Source organism: Coenobita brevimanus, chromosome 23 (assembly GCF_032717465.1).
Source record: "Coenobita brevimanus isolate Jiangsu-jjx chromosome 23, ASM3271746v2, whole genome shotgun sequence".
Classification (NCBI taxonomy): domain Eukaryota; kingdom Metazoa; phylum Arthropoda; class Malacostraca; order Decapoda; family Coenobitidae; genus Coenobita; species Coenobita brevimanus.
In genome coordinates this window covers 62,773,632-62,791,207 of record NC_136976.1, presented here as the reverse complement: position 1 = coordinate 62,791,207, position 17,576 = coordinate 62,773,632, and the positions used below count along the sequence as shown (strand labels likewise).

General features: G+C 42.3%; 1 protein-coding gene across 2 annotated transcripts in view; it reads left to right on the top strand.

Annotated features, from left to right (window-relative positions):
- The window catches only part of Cchl (Cytochrome c heme lyase), a 31,169-nt gene extending 14,528 nt beyond the window's left edge, over positions 1-16,641 (top strand). For both annotated transcript variants that reach the window (XM_080267298.1, XM_080267299.1), the window contains exons 4-7: positions 6,442-6,633; positions 7,434-7,613; positions 12,554-12,666; positions 15,169-16,641. In XM_080267298.1, coding sequence (XP_080123424.1) covers positions 6,442-6,633; positions 7,434-7,613; positions 12,554-12,666; positions 15,169-15,379 — 696 coding nt within the window. In that variant the 3' untranslated portion in view covers positions 15,380-16,641. The remainder of the gene's footprint in view (positions 1-6,441; positions 6,634-7,433; positions 7,614-12,553; positions 12,667-15,168) is intronic.
- The last annotated feature ends 935 nt before the right edge of the window (positions 16,642-17,576 follow it).

The window sequence follows — 17,576 nt, the reverse complement described above, 5'->3', positions numbered from 1 at the left end:
GGAGAGGCAAGAGCTCCCTGAACTTCTTCCAACCACTTCTCACCCTAGCCACAGAGCTAGCTCCAGCCCCACCTCCAGCACACAACATGTCTCCTAAATAACAAAACTCTTCCACACACTCAAGAGATTCACCAGCAAGTTCAATTCTTTCACGTCTGACGATCTCCACCTGCTCACCCCGGCACGCCGTACACATAAAATCAGCATTATCTCGCAGTCTACCTCTGATACCACTACATCTCTTATGCACCCATTTATCACACACACCGCACAAGATGGAATTACTTCCCACGCCCTTGTGGCAAACTGCACATGGCCACTCTCCCTCGTCTTTGACAGTACCGCCACCAACCCTAGATATCATCACTTTTGTTTTATCTGCATTTACCCTTAAACCCTTTTGCCCCATACCATCTCTCCACTTCCTAAATCTTTCCTCCGCCTCCCTTTCATTCTCTGCAATCAACACCAAATCATCAGCATACAACAACTCCCACGGGAGTCCGTTTCTAAAGTCACGTGAAAGGGCTTCAAGTACCATGATAAACAACATGGGACTCAAGACTGACCCCTGATGCACACCAACATTCACGGAAAACTCATCACTCAAATCTCCATTCACTCTCACCTGGGTGTGAGCACCCACATACATGGCCATAACCACCCTAACCAGCCACTCCTCCAAGCCAAGCTTTCTCATTGCCCACTTCACCACCTCTCTAGGGACTCTGTCAAAGGCCTTTTCCAAATCAACAAATACAAAATAAAGATCCCTTCTCCTACCAATATATTTTTCCTGAAGCTGTCGAACAATGAATATGGCATCAGTGGTCCCCCTACCTGGCATAAACCCAAACTGCATCTCATCAATATTCACTCTTTCTCTAATCATACCTTCTAAAACTCTCTCCATTACCTTCATTATCTGATCTAAAAGCTTTATACCTCTATAATTCCCTCTTTCCAGGGCATCACCCTTCCCTTTATACACATTTACAATTACACTCTTCAGCCAATCATCTGGGACAACACACTCATAAATAATCCTATTTATCAGGTCAGTGACTAAACTCACCCCTATATCGCCTGAGGCCTTCAACATTTCGGCAGTCAACCCAGACACACCTGCTGCCTTCCCCACCCTCATCCTGCCTATTGCCTCACTCACAGTAGCAGTATCAATCAAAGGCCAAGGGCCAGACACTGGATCTGCTGGCTTCAAACCTTCCCTGTCCCAGTCAAACTCCTCATTCAACAACCGGTTATAATGCTCTCTCCATGCATCTTTAATATCCTCACTGTTCACCACTACCCTTCCTTCATCATTCTTCACACACTGCTCACCTATGATATCCCGATTATCCCTCTTCACCTGACCTGCCACCCTAAATATATTTTTCCTTTCCCCATGATTTAGGTTATCAAGTAATTGTCTCTGTGACTCAGACTTTGCCCTGTATACCTCTCTCCTAGCCCTACGCTTGGCAGCCAAATATTCCTCTTTGCTACCACCCTTCTTCCATTCCCGGAAAAGCCTTCTTTTCTCCTTAAGATATACAGTATATATATATATATACCCAGTAATCCCTCCACTTTCCAATGTAATAGAGCCTAAAGCGTGTCTGGAAAGTGGTCCCGTCAGGATAGTGGTCCCCAGCCTCCTGGACTTGTACTTATGGACCCTAACCTACCCTGACTCAGAAAAACACCTATACAACTCCCTCTGGACATGCATAGCACCTATTTAAGACCCAGATCACACCAATAAGGGACATAAAAGACTGAAATAAATGCAAAAGAACCAGAGAATGAGGTTTTAGAGGTGAGTTTATACAATATTAAACATTCTGGATACCTACAACAAGTCCCTGGCTCCTGGACTTGTACTTATGGACCCTAACCTAGCCTAACTCAGAAAAACACCTCCCTATTGCACATGCATAGGACCTAAGACTCTATTCTTACCAATAAGGGACATTAAAGAGTGAAATGAGGTTTTAGAGGGAAAGTATGGAAAATGCAGTACAATATGAAACAATCTGGGTACTTATACCAAGTCCCTGGCCATCTCAATGAATAACCTGCCTCCTCTCAGACACTGACAGTAAAATGGAATACCTGAAGCACCTGCAGTACACTGTACATGAAGTCTTGCACTGAACATAGTCATTAGCACTCAGAATTCCATTCTCTTAACACTGCGCACTCTAGTCTTACTTGCGCGCCATTGCACCTTAATGAAATAAGTGTTGCACTCTGCACTTAAGTCTTTGCACTCATAAATCCAATTTCTTAAAAGTACACACTCTAGTCTAATTTGCGCTTCATTGAACATCAATAAAATTAGTGTTGCACTCTGCAATTTAGTCTTTGCACTCACAATTCTAATTTCTTAACACTACGCACTGTTTTTTTCACTGCACAACACTGTAAATTCCCGTGTGGTCTAGTGGCGAGTGCTTGCTTTTTATTCACTGTTAAAGTCTGAGAGTAGCTGATGCAGGTGGCCTAGGGGTGCATTGTTGGGTTGTGGTGATGGAGCACCCACTGCAGACGACTCTGAAGAGAGGTGCAAACTCATGTCAAGTGGTGACTCCACCGTGCCTGATGTGCTGAACTGTGGCTCGGAGGATGAGGGCCTGCCTTGGGGAGGCAATGGTGTGGAGCCAGGGCTGGGCACAGCGGGGATCACGGGCCTGAAAAAGCTGTCAAGGGTTGATTGACGCAAGGAACTACGATTTTGGCGATTAACGATGCACTGCCTGAAAGCGCGCACTTCCTCCACAAGTCCCAAGGGCCCCAACTCCCTGTCGCAGTCCGGGTGTTCCAGGTAGTTGAGAACGAACTCTACGTGTTTCTGGAGTGCGCTTAGCTTGGGGATGGCTGGAGTAGTGTCACGCTGAGAAGAGTCCGCATCATCATTGCTCTCCTCATCGGAATCTTCAAGCTGGATACTGACACCTGCAACTGAAGATGCAAGCTTGATATCAGACATGGTCTGATACCCAGGATCGCCCTCGTCGTCATCCAACCACTCACGCACTTCGTCCACATCAACATCGTCACCATTCGCATATAGACGTGCATGGAAGTCATCCACGTCAAAACCTAGGAAATCTTGCTCCACATCCGTTCCGAGAAGCAGACGAGACCAACCGTTTTCTTGAGTCTTGACAGGGACTTCCTTCCATGCACTGGCCCAGTTGTAAATGGCAGACTTGATGTTATAGCAGCGAAGGTTTTCCAAAGTCTGCTGGCCTCGCGTGTCCCATCCCTCCCTGCACTCGTCCTTGTCCTCGAGAACAACCATCACCTCGTCCAGGAACTTGCGTTGGTACAGCCTCTTCGTTGCCATGATCACTCCTTGGTCCATTGGTTGGATGAGAGCAGTCGTATTAAGTGGCAGAAACATGCATCTAATGCACCCATTCTCAGCCACCAAGTCCTTGTCGCACGGGTGAGCAGGTGCATTGTCGAGGAGAAGGAGGGCCTTTACCTAGTCGCGCGGGATTCCCAGTGTCTTCGTCTGGTAATGGATGACCTCCTTGACGAAATGGCGGTGGAACCAGTCTTTGAAGATGTGGGCAGTGAACCATGCCTTCAAAGAATGGCACCAAACGACAGGAAGGACATCCATCGCCCCACAAAGACACTGAGGCTGCTTTGCGCAGCCAACAATAACGGGCTTAAGCCGGTGCATGCCGTTAACATTGGCACAACGCAAAGCAGATATCCGTTGCTTGGAGAGCTTGCAGCCAGGTACATGCTTCTCCGTCTCCTCTGCTAGAGTGTTCGTTGGCAAAGAGCGATAGAATAAACCAGTTTTGTCAGCGTTGTAGACATGACCGAGGGTGAGGCCCTCCCTGTTGATCAAGTGCTTCACCTTGTGCCAAAACTCCTCTACTCCTTCATTGTTGGTGTCCAAAGCTTCACCATGGGCCTTACGGTTGGCAAGGCCATGTCATAACTTGAACGCAAAGAGCCAACCCTCGGATGCCTTGAAGTCTGGGGTGTCGTGAAGCCTTGCCAACTTCTCAGCAGCATCCTTCAGCTCCGTGCCACGCACCAGCACACCAGCAGCACGTTGCTGTCGATACCAAATCAACGTGGAGTGATTGACTTCAGCATACCGGGGAGTAAACATCATCTTCCTCTCCACGTTGCATTTGCTCTTTGACGAGAAGTCAGCCGTGTACTGCATGAGTTTGTCTCGGGATCTCTTGATTTCAAACGAAGTAGATTGGACCAGGTTGAATTCGCGGAGGATGCGTGAGGTTGACTATCCTGTGTCCACCTTGTCCAATATCTCGCTCTTCTTTTCCAGAGTCAAAACCACTCTCTTCCTCTTGTCAGGTGGCGGGGCCATCATCACACATACTAACAAGAGGCAGGAGAGTAGCAGCAGAGCCTGCAGCAGGTAAGGCACCATCACAAAAGCGAGCATGTGGGCGGCCATGATGGTGAGTGTGCACTCAGAACAAGAGACGGGCGGTAAGTGGGGAGGATGCAGGGGCGCTCTAGCGGACAGCGGCAGAACTATGCACCAAAACACAGGTGGTCCGCGCCGCATGCACCAAGTTCAAATTACGGGGGTGGGGGGTGAAGTCGGATTTTTAAAATTTTTTTTGCGAATTTAGTCCATTTTGGGAATACTGGATCCCGGGACCAAAATATTCGGTAAGTGGGCATCCGGATAGTACGGGGATTACTGTGTGTATATATATATATATATATATATATATATATATATATATATATATATATGTATATGTTGAACTCTTGTCATGTGTTTATCTTCACCAGCTAGTTCAGCCACTTGTACTCATGTGTTCCATAGCTTCATTAACTTTTATACCTCATTTATTCACACACTCCTTTACAGGTCAGTCTGGGACTGTCTCCCTCTGTCTGTTTTTGCTATTGCCTACGATCTCCAGTCTTTTAGACACAGTGTGTCCAGGCATCTCAAAATGAATAGTTCTTGAAAATGGCGCTCTGTTGTTTTGTTTTGTTTTCTTGGAGGGAGCAGTTCGCAGGCCCCAGGGCTTTGGCTTCTTCCTTGCATTAAAAAAAAAAAAAAAAAAGAAATGTAGGAATCTAGGTCTGTTACACTGCATCCTACTTGACAAATTCACATACAGGTATACCTCGATATACGATACCCCTAGATACAATACCTCAGCTAAACGATGGGGATAGAAATATGGCCAAATCCCAGTTTAATGATGGAGTGTATTATTTAAAAATGATTTTGATGATATTTTTGACTAAAATTGTGTTTAGGTTGATTTATAAACTTTTTAGAAGTAGATTAATGTGTTTTAGCCATAGGGGCGGTGAACATTCATTTTGGGGTACAGTTTACTAAGCTTGATTTTTTCCAGGCGTATTTGACAATTTTCAGATTTTATTTGTTAGTTTTAGTGAGTTATTTACAGGTGTTAGGCTTAGGTTAGCTTCTTTTACAGCTGTTAGGCCATTTAGATTGGCTTTAAACGTGTTTTTGGACTCATTTGGGTGGGTTTCGGACTTGGTTGAGGGGGGAAACCCAAGGCTCAAAAATGCATCCCAATACGGTTCTTTACATGTTAAATTTACCCTGAGATACAATACCCCGCCTAACGATTGGTTTTAACGAAACCAATTACATCGTTAAAATGGGGTATACCTGCTCATAAATCCATTTGACAGTCCTGTTTATCAGTGTATATCTATTCCTTCCATGTAACCCATGTAACTGCACCATTGAAGCACACTCTCTGAAATCCTTTTATCAACTGGCTTTCATATTTCTCTTCAGTCACAAATCAATTTGTTTTTTATCCTGTCCATTCAAAATACTGTACACATTCCTCTATGGTCCCATTTCCACAGCTCTTACTCTTGACTTTTCATGTTCATGTCACATCATAATTTAACTCGCATATGTTAATGTGAGCACTAACACACCATCATGCAGTCCTTTTGCAACCTCCATATTCAGACCTTTTTCATATGAGCGTCACAGTAGTGCTGACCACCTTTCTTCTCTGAGCCATGCTACTTTCTTTGTACATTTATTTGCCTCTTGTTTCTACTACTGCATTAAGGTACATATTGTACAGTAAATTAATTTACAGATTAAAGTCCCCATTCATCAGCACAGCACACTGAGAATCACCTGCGTCTTGTCAGCCAAAACTTTACATTCAACCACACATTTCACAGACGTGTTCAAAATTCTGAAGTAGTGTGGAGAGATCCTGTCCACTATTTTTCAGATTATGCATAAATTTGGTACAGTATAATATTTTTGTACCCTAGTGTTATAAGTTTATATCAAATGGTTAGGGAGTATCTGAAGCATCATAGGGGATATCTGTAGTATTATTAATATAGGCCACTTTAAGTCTTTGTATTTAGAGCACTAACTACTATTTTTTTTTTTTTTTTTTTTTCCAGGCCTATCCATCTGAATGTCCAATGAGTGGAGGGTCTGGGGCAGCACCATCAGGGCCAATTCATCAGGCTGGACTCCACTATGGAAATGATTATGCTGGCCAGTTTGTTGACATCAATCCTCTAAATCAAGAGGCTTACCCAAACCAGAAGCCTGCACCCGACCAACCATTCAAACTGCCAACTGAAAGACAGGTCACACCCCATATGCCCATTTGTCTTTCTGTCTATCTATAGCCAGATGCCCTAATCCCGTAAGGGTTGGCCTTAAACAAATCGCCTCCATGTCACCCAGTCCCTTGCCATTTCGCTGTCTTTTCCCCAACTTGTAGTCCCCTCTCATAAACCTCTCCACTCCATCCCTCCATCTCATCTTCGGTCTCCTCCTCCACCTCACTCACATACATTCTCCTCGTTAGTTGCTTACTCCCCATCCTCTCCACATTGCCAAACCACCTCAATACTTTCTGTCACATCCACACCCACACCACAACATTCCTTCACATCCTCATTTATCAGTCTGTGTATCCATGTAGCTCCACATGACCCTCTCAGAAAACTTGTTTCCACTGCTCTCACTCTTGTGTCCATCCAAAAAGTCCAAAGCTTCGCTTCCATAATTATAGTGGTGTAGCAGCGTAGGCAGACCTGTTGAGTATTAATATTTCTAATAAGTGACCATTAACTATCCTTGAATGTCTGTTTATACTAGTTGACTGTAGCACTAGTTAGAGTGCTGGAGACTCAAGCGGGATGCCTTCATGTGATGACACTGATATAACCAGGGGATTCTGTTGCCCAGTTGTACAAACACCCCTCAGCTCCCTCTCAGTCCTTCGAAAAGAGAATGATGGACTACAGACGAACAGTAGCTTCATCTTGTTACAGGGTCCATGATTGGATGAGCCTATGACTTCAACAACATTTGTTAGGCAGCAAAAGAAAGGTAAATGTTTATGAAAAACTGAGCATAATGAATCTGTATACATTTGCAGGTATCTTGCATCCCTAAAGCTGGTACAGAAGATGAGAACTGGGTATATCCTTCGCCACAAATGTTTTGGAATGCTATGTTGAGGAAGGGATGGAGGTGGAAAAATGATGATCTCAGCCAAGAGGATATGGATAACATAATCCGCATTCATAATGTCAATAACGAAATGGCTTGGCAGGAAGTAAGTACTGGTAACTTGTTCTGATTGTTAAAATGTAGGATTAGACTAATCTGTAGCTAGTGTACCAAACTGTACTCATGTGCACTAAATTTTGAAGGAACAGCATAGGAAGCACAGTACACTAGAGTGATCATTTGGAGTTAATTTGATGAAATTGCTGTAAAGCTTTACTGACTGTCTGTGCATTATATACTGATGTTTCACACTCATTTTTCTTATGGGTGAAAATTTTATACCGGTAGGTGAACAGTGGCTACATCAGCTTGTCATCATCTCTAAAACAACAGATGTTGATAGTTTATAGAATGTGATTTCTTTTTAATTGCTAGTGGTATGGGGTAAGCGTATTGTACTAGCTGCTATTTCTTTATAATATGAAAGCTTATTGGTGGCTATGTTACCAGATAAAATAATCACTCTTTCAGTATCATTACCTGTTATTGTAGCACTGTACTCTACAGTATTGTAAACACTGTCATTACTAGAGCATCTCTAATAGCTACCTGTACTATATTTCCATTGGGATGGTTGTAGCAGAAGCATCTTCAAGCCATTTTGTTTTTCATATTTACATCCTCATTCAGCATTATTAAAATTAATGCTGCTCAACTTCTTCCTTTATTTTTTTCCCCCAGTGCCTCAGTCTTACCTCATAATGTAAAGGGTTGGTTTAAGATTTATCTTTGCAGCTGTCCACTTAAACCTCCTACCTACATGCATTGCATGAATTATGTTTTTGTGGTTTTCTGTATTTATTAATATTTTTAAATATGACTAGTATTGTATCTGCCTTAGTTGGATGTGCTGATTACTGTGAAGAGCAAAGAGTAAAATATATATATATATATATATATATATATTTTTTTTCCACTGGTTGATTGCTTTTAATCCTTTGGAGGCCAGAGGTTTTCCATAGCTAAATAAAATCATCTGGCAGTAGCAGCAGTGAAAATCTAAGTGAGTGCCTGTTTTCTAAAGAGTTAATCAAGATTTCTATACTGGACATTGTTGGAAGGACACAAGTCAAGACTGAGAGCAGTGGAAATGAGTTATTTAAGAGGAGCCTGTGGAGTCACGTGGAGAGACAGGCTGACGAATGAGGATATAAAGGAGCGTTGTGGTGTGGAGAGAGTGTTTTTGATTGGTGATATGAATGGTAAAGTTGGGAATGTGAAGGTGGATGGAATAGTTGGTGAGTGGGGTGTGCCTGCCGAGATAGATGAGAATGGGAGTGCGTTAGTGGACATTTGTGCTGGGAGGGGGTTGGTGATAGCCAATACCCTCTTCAGGCATAAAATGATCCACAGGTATACATGGCGAGTGATGAGAAGGGTGGGTGGTGAACTGAATGAAAGGAAGGCAATGATTGATTATGTGTGTGTGGATGAAAGGATGCGAAGATGTGTAAAGGATGCAAGAGTGTATAGAGGTTGGGGGAGTGGACTTTCTGACCACTACTTGGTGGTGGCCAGAAATAGGATGCAAGTGAGATGGAGGAATAGAAGAAGGAAAAGACGAGAGGAAGGAGTAGTTGCAAGGAGAGTGGAAAGGTTACAAGAGGATGAGAATAAGGCAGAGTATAAGAGAGAAGTGGAGGAACGATTGGGCAAATATGAATTGGAGCAGATGGGAGACGTGGAAGGTGTGTGTAAGATATGTACAGAAGAAATATGTGCAGCATGTGATGTGGTGTGTGGAAGGAAGAGAAGGCGGAGGGGGGTGCAAGGAACAGCGTGGTGGACTGAAGAGGTGAAACAGGCTGTGGCACAAAAGAAGAAAGCATACAATGAATGGGTGAGAAATAGGGGCGTGGAAGAAGTTGAGAGGCGGAAGAGAGAGTTATATGTGGAAAGGAAGAGAGAGGTGAAAAGATTAGTAAGAGAGAGTAAGAAGAGAGTGGATGAGGAATTTGGAAGGAATTTGAGTGTAAAGTGGAGGGACTGTAAGAAAATGTTCTGGAGAGAAGTGAAAAGAGTAAGACAGGGTGGAAGTGAAGTTAGCAGGGGAGTGAAAGATAAAAATGGTAGATTACTAGTGGAGAAGGGAGAAAAAGTGAGCAGATGGAGTGAACACTTTAAGGAATTGTTGAACGTAGAGGATGGAAGTAATGTGAGTATAAGTGGCTGGGGAATGGCTGGGAGAAGGAGGGAGGTGAGAAGGCAGGAAGAAATCAGTGGGATAGAAGTTGTGGAAGCAATGAAGAAAGTTAAATCGGGGAAAGCCCCAGGAATTGATGGAGTGTGTGGTGAAATGCTGAAGCATGGGGGAGAGATAGTAGTAGAATGGATGTGGAAGATGTGCAGATTGGCCTGGGAGGAAGGTAGAGTCCCGGAGGATTGGAAGTCAGGTATAATTATTCCCTTGTACAAAGGAAAAGGGGAAAAAGAAGTGTGTGGTAATCATAGGGGCATTTGTCTTCTTAGTATAATAGGAAAAGTGTATGGTAGGATACTTATAGACAGAGTTAGAGAAAGAACAGAGAAATTAGTTGGAGAAGAACAGGGAGGCTTTAGGAAGGGAAGAGGTTGTGTAGATCAGATATTCATTCTTAGATCTTTAGTGGAAAAGTTTCTAGAGAAGGGAAAGAAGTTGTATGCGGCTTTCATGGATTTGGAGAAAGCATATGACGGGTGGATAGACAAGGATTGTGGAAAGTGTTAAGAATATATGGAGTAGATGGGAAGTTGTTGAATGCTGTGAAGAGTATGTACGATGGTGCGAAGACTGCAGTGCGTGTGGATGGTGAACTAAGTGAATTTTTCTCTTTGAAAGTTGGTTTGAAACAGGGATGTGTAATGTCTCCATGGTTGTTCAATCTGTACATGGATGGGGTAATAAAAGAGGTACAAGGTAGGGTAGTGGATGTTGGAGTGGCCCTGGTGAGAGAGGATAGTGTTTGGAAACTCCCTGTACTGTTGTTTGCAGATGATACTGTGTTGTTGAGTGAAGACGAAGGGGAGCTGCAAGGCTTGGTGGATGAGTTTGAGAGAGTGTGTAAGAAACGGAACCTAAAGGTGAATGTAGGGAAGAGTAAAGTGATGGTCTTTGAGAGAGGTGACGTTAGTGAATGTACAGCGAGGTTAGATGGTGAGGAATTGGAAAATGTGAGTACGTTTAAGTATTTGGGTAGTGTGATGAGTAAGGATGGAGGTTTGGAGGGTGAAGTGCTTGAAAGGGTACAGCAGGGAAGAAAGGTTGCTGGTTCCTTGAAAGCAGTGATAAGAAACAGGGAAGTGAGCATGGAAGTGAAAAAGTTACTACATGACAGTATTGTGATACCAACTCTAACGTACGGAAGTGAAGCTTGGACATTGTTAGAAGGACACAAGTCAAGAGTGAGAGCAGTGGAAATGAGTTATTTAAGAGGAGCCTGTGGAGTCACGTGGAGAGACAGGCTGATGAATGAGGATATAAAGGAGCGTTGTGGTGTGGATGTGGATGTGATAGGAAGCGTTATGAGGAACACACTGAGGTGGTTTGGCCATGTGGAGAGGATGGAGGGTGAAAGACTGACGAAGAGAGTGTATGTGAGTGAAGTGGAGGGGGGAAGAGGGAGGGGGAGGCCGAGGATGAGATGGAGGGATGGGGTGGAGAGGTATATGAGAGAGGGGGGTGTGAGTTGGGACCAGGGCAGTGAAATGGCGGGGGACAGGGCGACTTGGAGGCGATTTGTTCGTGGCCACCCCAAACGGGATTGAGGCGTCTGGCAATAGATAGATAGATAGAACCTTTAATGAAGGCAGAGGTTTCATCCAGTTGGGAAAAAAAGAATCAGGTAGCAGTAGCCAGTATGTAGAATATGAAGTGAAGACCTACCCATGGAAGGGCTACTGATCATATAACTGTATTGTAGTTTGTTTGTCCATCCATCTATCCATCATTTAATCCTATGTTGCCCCATGAGGAGCGTAGGAGCCCGGGGCTAGGCAAGTTGGTCCTGGCATTTAAGATGAGAGTGACCGGCCTCACTCATCCCTGAGTGGCATTACATGAGCAATAAACCCCAACCACCCCTTGGATATAAACCTTCACTGGCTCAATCCGATTGGAGCACCGTTATTACCCACTAAACCACCTGGCACCAAAATTTGGTTATATGGTTACTACCCAGTGTAGTAAATGGTTTCCTGGTGTACAGGAAACCATTTGGCTTGTCACTCAGTGTAGAGTCACCCATAGGCAGAAGGAAGAGGAAAGAATGAAGGAAAGAAAGACACAAGAGGGAGTGCAAAGTCACCCGCAGGCAGAAGAAAGAGGAAAGAATGAAGGAAAGAAATATACCGTATTATTATTTATTTATTCATCCATCCATCATCCAATCCTACAAATTTATTCTATTTTTTCTAATATATACTTATTTATTGCTTTGTAGAGTATTGGTTCATTCATTCATTCATTCATCATCCAGTCCTGTGGTGCCCCATGAGGAGTGTAGGAGCCCAGGGCTTAGCAAGTTGGTCTTGACATGTAAGATGAGAGTTACCAGCCCCACTCATCCCTGAGGGGCATTACATGAGCAATAAACCCCAACCATCTCTTGGATATAAACCTGCCTAGGCTCAATGCAATTGGAGTGCCATAATTACCCACTGAACCACCAGGCATAATTCGGTTATATGGTTACCACCCAGCGTAATAAATGGTTTCTTAGTGTACAGGAAACCATTGGCTTGTCACTTAGTGTAGAGTCACTCGTAGACAGAAGGAAGAGGAAAGAATGAAAAGAAAGGAAAACAGAAGAGGAATGGAAGCAAGAAAAGGGCATTCAAGTGAGAGCAGCACTACATTGAGCGAGTGGATGCTGAGCACCCCCACCTACCACTAGAGTATTGTTACAAGTATTATATTGAAAGAGATTTCATTAACTTTTCCATTTTGTAGCAAAAGCAGTTCTTTATATATTATTTCAGTTTTATCTAATGACAAAAAAATACTTGCAGGTACTAAGATGGGAATCATTACACAAGAATGAATGTGGAAACCCAAAGTTGAAGCGATTTGGTGGGAAGGCTTCTGATTATTCTCCAAGAGCACGCATAAGAAGCTGGTTGGGGTAAGGAGCACAGAATTTTCTGTGATGATTATGACGACTTTTTTTTTTTTTTTTTTTTTTTTTTTTTTTTTAAATAAAGAACCAGGTGAGGTAGGGTACAGAAAATAAGGATTTTTTTTTTTTTCTTCAACTGAGGTGGTCTCTCCAAAGCTAAATTGTCTGTCAGCAAATTGACTTAAGGACCCTAACCCAGCCTAACTTTGAAAACCACGTAAATAACTCCCTACTGGACATGCATAGCACCTATTTAAACCTATTTAAGACCCTATTCACACCAATAATGGACATAAAGCATAAAATAAATGAAAAGGAACCAAAGAATGGGGAATTAGAAGTGACTATACCTCAGCCAGGGTACTTACAGCACGTCTGTGGCCGCCTTCTTAAGACTATGGCAGTGGTGAAAATGCTCTTGAAGCACGTTCAGTAATCCAGTGTTGTGCTGCACTTACAGTAATTCTTTGCATTGTGAGTTATAATTGTTTAACACTGCAGATTGTTATTTGCACCATGCCAGTTTCAACTGCCACTTTGCACTCCACAGTTAATCCATTGCACTCTAAATTCTAACTTCTTTACACTGCACAACACTGTAAATTCCCGTGTGGTCTACTGGCAAGGTATTGCAGTTTATTCACTGTTTATTCACAAAAAAACGAGCATGTGTGGCATCCACTTCGATAAGCATCCACTCGTGATCGAAGTTAAGCAGTAACTGTTGGAGTGTTGGTGACGGGGAAACAGAGTTGCCAGATCGCAACAGCCACATTACCAAACTCCTCAATTTTCATTACCAAATATAACTTTTCATTACCAAATTTGTAAAGGTAGCATTTATTCTTCACTCATTATATAAACAAGTGGTAATACATGTAATTACTCTCCTTATAATTAACAGCATGTTGATTTTCACTCTATGTAGGCTAGCAAAGTAATCAGAGAGAGCAGACAATCCACCATCTTCATCCTGTGTATCCTCGTATATGTGAAAAATCTAGTTGGTAATGCATTATTCTGATTCATTACCAAACGAATTTTTTATTACCAAATTGGCCCACACTTGGTAATGAAAAATACAAAATGGCAGCCTGACAGAGGGGGGAGGGGGAAAGAAGGGAGGGGTGAAGGGGCCATGGTACACCAGCTGTTCGGCACTGCATGGCAATTTCAAATTACGGGAGGGACTTTTTTTTTTTGGATCTGAAGGTCCAGGGCCACAATGACCGGTAAGTGGGGTGTCTGGAAAGTGGGCATCCGGATAGTATAGAGATTACTGTATATATATACAGTAAATCCTCGTTTTTCGCACCGCGGATGTTCCACCAAAACCGCGCGAAACATGAAATGTCGAATTGTGAAGTTAAGAATCAACGGGAAAAATAGAGGAGCATTCCGGTGGGACATGGACCTACCGTATCATAAAGTACTATAACACCAAACAGGCCCTACCCAAAATTTAATGAAGAGTGTTTACTAGTGCTAAGACAACAGAACACAACAAACATATACCTGAAAAGACATTAAAACTGTTATAAAGAGCTGCAACACCAAAAATCCTTACCAGAAGTAAAGTGAAGACTGGCTTGAGTGGCAGGTGAAGGTGTGTTGAGAGTGGGCTAGTTCCCGATGTCACTAACCAAGGAAAAGCTGCCACTTTTCACCAGATTATTTAATTTTCAACATCAAAGTAGGTCAACTAAACCCTGGTCATTTTATGTGCCCTCTTTGTCACTAAAAGGAAGGGAGAAATTATAACAACATTGTTTTACTCACTGCTACAAGGAAGAGAGGCTGTAATAGAATACAAAATTGGTGGGCTAAGTCTACCATCTCTGTATTGGGACGGTTATTATTCTTTCCATCCTTAAATATCGATAAGCTTTATTTTACATCCATTTCAGGTATTTGTCCCTCAAAACAAAAATAAATAGTGTTACGAAAAACATGTAACGATGCTTTATCAAGAAATAGTAGCACGACACGGCTGAAGGTTGTATGTTACGATCACAAACAATAACAAACTCACGTGTGTTTACTGCCCAACTGGACCTGCTGTGTATTCACGACACAGCTGAAGATTGTAGGTTACGATCATAAACAATAACACACTCATGTGTATCTGCTGCCCCGCTGGACCTGCTGTATAAAGATCATGGAAAACTGTTGCATAGAAAAATGGACAGTGCTTAGACTAAGCATCGGTACACATCGTCTGCTGAGTGTCGGCTGCCATCTGGGAGCATTGAATTGTGGGGAAATTCGCGAATTGTGAGACAAATCGGAAACTTTTTTCTTGTGCGAAAAACGAGGTGTCGAAGTAAAATGTGTCCAAATACAAGGACTTACTGTATATATATATATATATATATATATATATATATTTATATATATACATATACGCCTAAATATCCATTGTCGTCCTCAATGTCCTTTTTCCCCACCAAAGCTTTGTGTATTGTAGAGGTAGAGTGTTTCGAAATTCATTCTGTTGTATTTTTATAGATATGAATTGCCCTTTGACCGACATGACTGGATTGTGGACCGGTGTGGGAAGGAGGTTCGCTACATCATTGACTACTATGATGGAGGCTCTGTCAACCCTAAAGATTATAACTTCGCTCTCTTGGATGTGCGGCCAGCAATGGATTCCTTTGAAAATGTTTGGGATCGTATGGTAGTGGCTTGGTGGCGTTGGACCCGAAGTTCAGAGTAAAGAACTGATAGGAGTTTTATTGTCAGCCTATTATCTGCTCAGCTTAGCTTAAGCCATACAGTGTGCATGAAAGACCTTTTTATCTTTCTGAATGGTAACAGTACAACAGGTGTTGAGTCTTGAATACTTGACATCTCATTTTACTGCAGTTTATTTATTCCTAGTCTCAAAAACTGTTTAGACTCACATCACTGTATAGCATTATTTCAAACAGTTTTAGTAACACAAGTAGAATATTCATTAGGACAAATTCAGTGGCAGGTGAGTGTTATAGGACTAAGCAACTTTATTATGCCTAGTACGGTATCTAGTATTTAATGCAAGTGTGGGCACTATTTCTTTTTTCAACTAGATCACCACATTACTTTTTCCTGGCTTTAACTCCATCAGTCTTATGTGTAAAAGTCTTTGTCTTGCAATGTTTAGGTGATTTTTTCAGCCAAGGCTGAGAAATCTGGATCTGAAGATGTTGAGACTGTTTCTAACCCCACCTCTACAGTTGGTCACCTCAGGGATAACAGAATTGTCTGAATGGAGCAAAGATAGAATGAAAAATATAAATAATCTAATTAAAGGGGTAACTACATTACTTCATTCCATTCAAATGCACCTCCCTACAAATATACCTCACTTGCCCCTCTAGCAAATTTGGGGTCTGCCTCTTGTTTTCTTGAGCTAATATACTTTAGTTGGTTAAGGAACTTACCTGTCCCATCTTCCTTACCTGTTTATTTCAGTATGTGGCACATTAATATCCTCTTGTATTTTACTGAAACACATGAATGTGAGATTAGTAAAACTTAATGAGCATAATGTATCACTGAGAAGGTACTAGATAGCCTCCCAAGCAGACAGGAGTAAGGATCTTCATCTTTGTTCCCTCCAGCTAGCTTATACCTGGAACAAACCTGCCTTTATTATCATTTGCTTATGTTTATGATCCTGTCAGAGAAGAAATTGTAAAGCACTAGGATGAATCTATCCCCTGTTATATAGGGAAGAGGTTTCAGCCATGTTTAGCATCCTATATAGGTAGAAGTATAGAAAGTGGTGAAATTATTTAGCCCAGCAACCCAGGATTGCCCTCCATAAAATCATCTAACACTAGCCAGAATAAAATTTAAGAAATGTCCATGGGCTGAAAAGGTTAAACAATTTGAACTTTCAGGCACACTGCAGTCACTTGTGAGGAGTATTATAGTGCAAACCCATTCTAAGAATGTTGTAAATATAAATGTACAGAGTTGTTATTAAAGTGTAGGAATCTTCATGTATACCTATTCCTCTCACAAACTCAGTGATTCAAGCGGCTTAGTGGTTGATAGTGCTTATTGTTTGCCTGTATCAAAACATACAGGTATTGTTAGTCTTATCCTGTGGTATTTCAAAAAGTGCTTTCTTATTAACTTGAAGGCTCCAATAACTCAGTCAGCTGAGTAAAATCATATAGTGTCAGCTGGAATAGAATACTAGAACAGTCTCAATAATTAGATGGTTAATAATACCTGTTTCACTCCTATGACTCATTCTCAGATAAGTAAAATTCTCTGGTGTCAGTCGGCCCAACTGTGAGAGTAAATATTGACAAATTAACTCTCTGGTTAGTACTTGGATGGGTGACCGCCTGGGAACACCAGATGCTGTTGGCATCCCTACGTGTCCAGTGGGGTTGGTGGAGGATTAGTGCCCCTCCCTGTAAAACAATTAACTCTAAGCCCTTGACCACCCCATTTGGGATACATGGCATCTGGCAATGGATGGATGGATGGAACTCTTAGTCTCGTGTAACTCATTTTCAGGTAACAGAAGTTTGATGCCAGCTATTATAGAACACCAGACTTGTTATGTGCAGTGTAGTACATATGATAGCTCTGCAGTAGCAAAGCAGGGCTTAGTAATTGTCATCCATTTCCCTTATTCTGAAGTATTTTCACCCTCCGACTACTAGAAACTTTCGTTGAGCAAAATACCCAGTGTAAGCCTAAATCAAATTCTAGGGGTATCTTTCTCTATCTACAGCCAGATGCCATAAACCTGTAAGAAGTGGCCATTTGACTTTGAGTTGGTTGTTTTACAGGGAGGAGCACTAACCCTCCTCCAACCCATTTGTTGACACATAGGGAACAGTATGGGTTGGTTATATGGTTACCACCCAGTTTTGTATATGGTTTCCTGGCTTTCAGGAAACCGTTAGGCA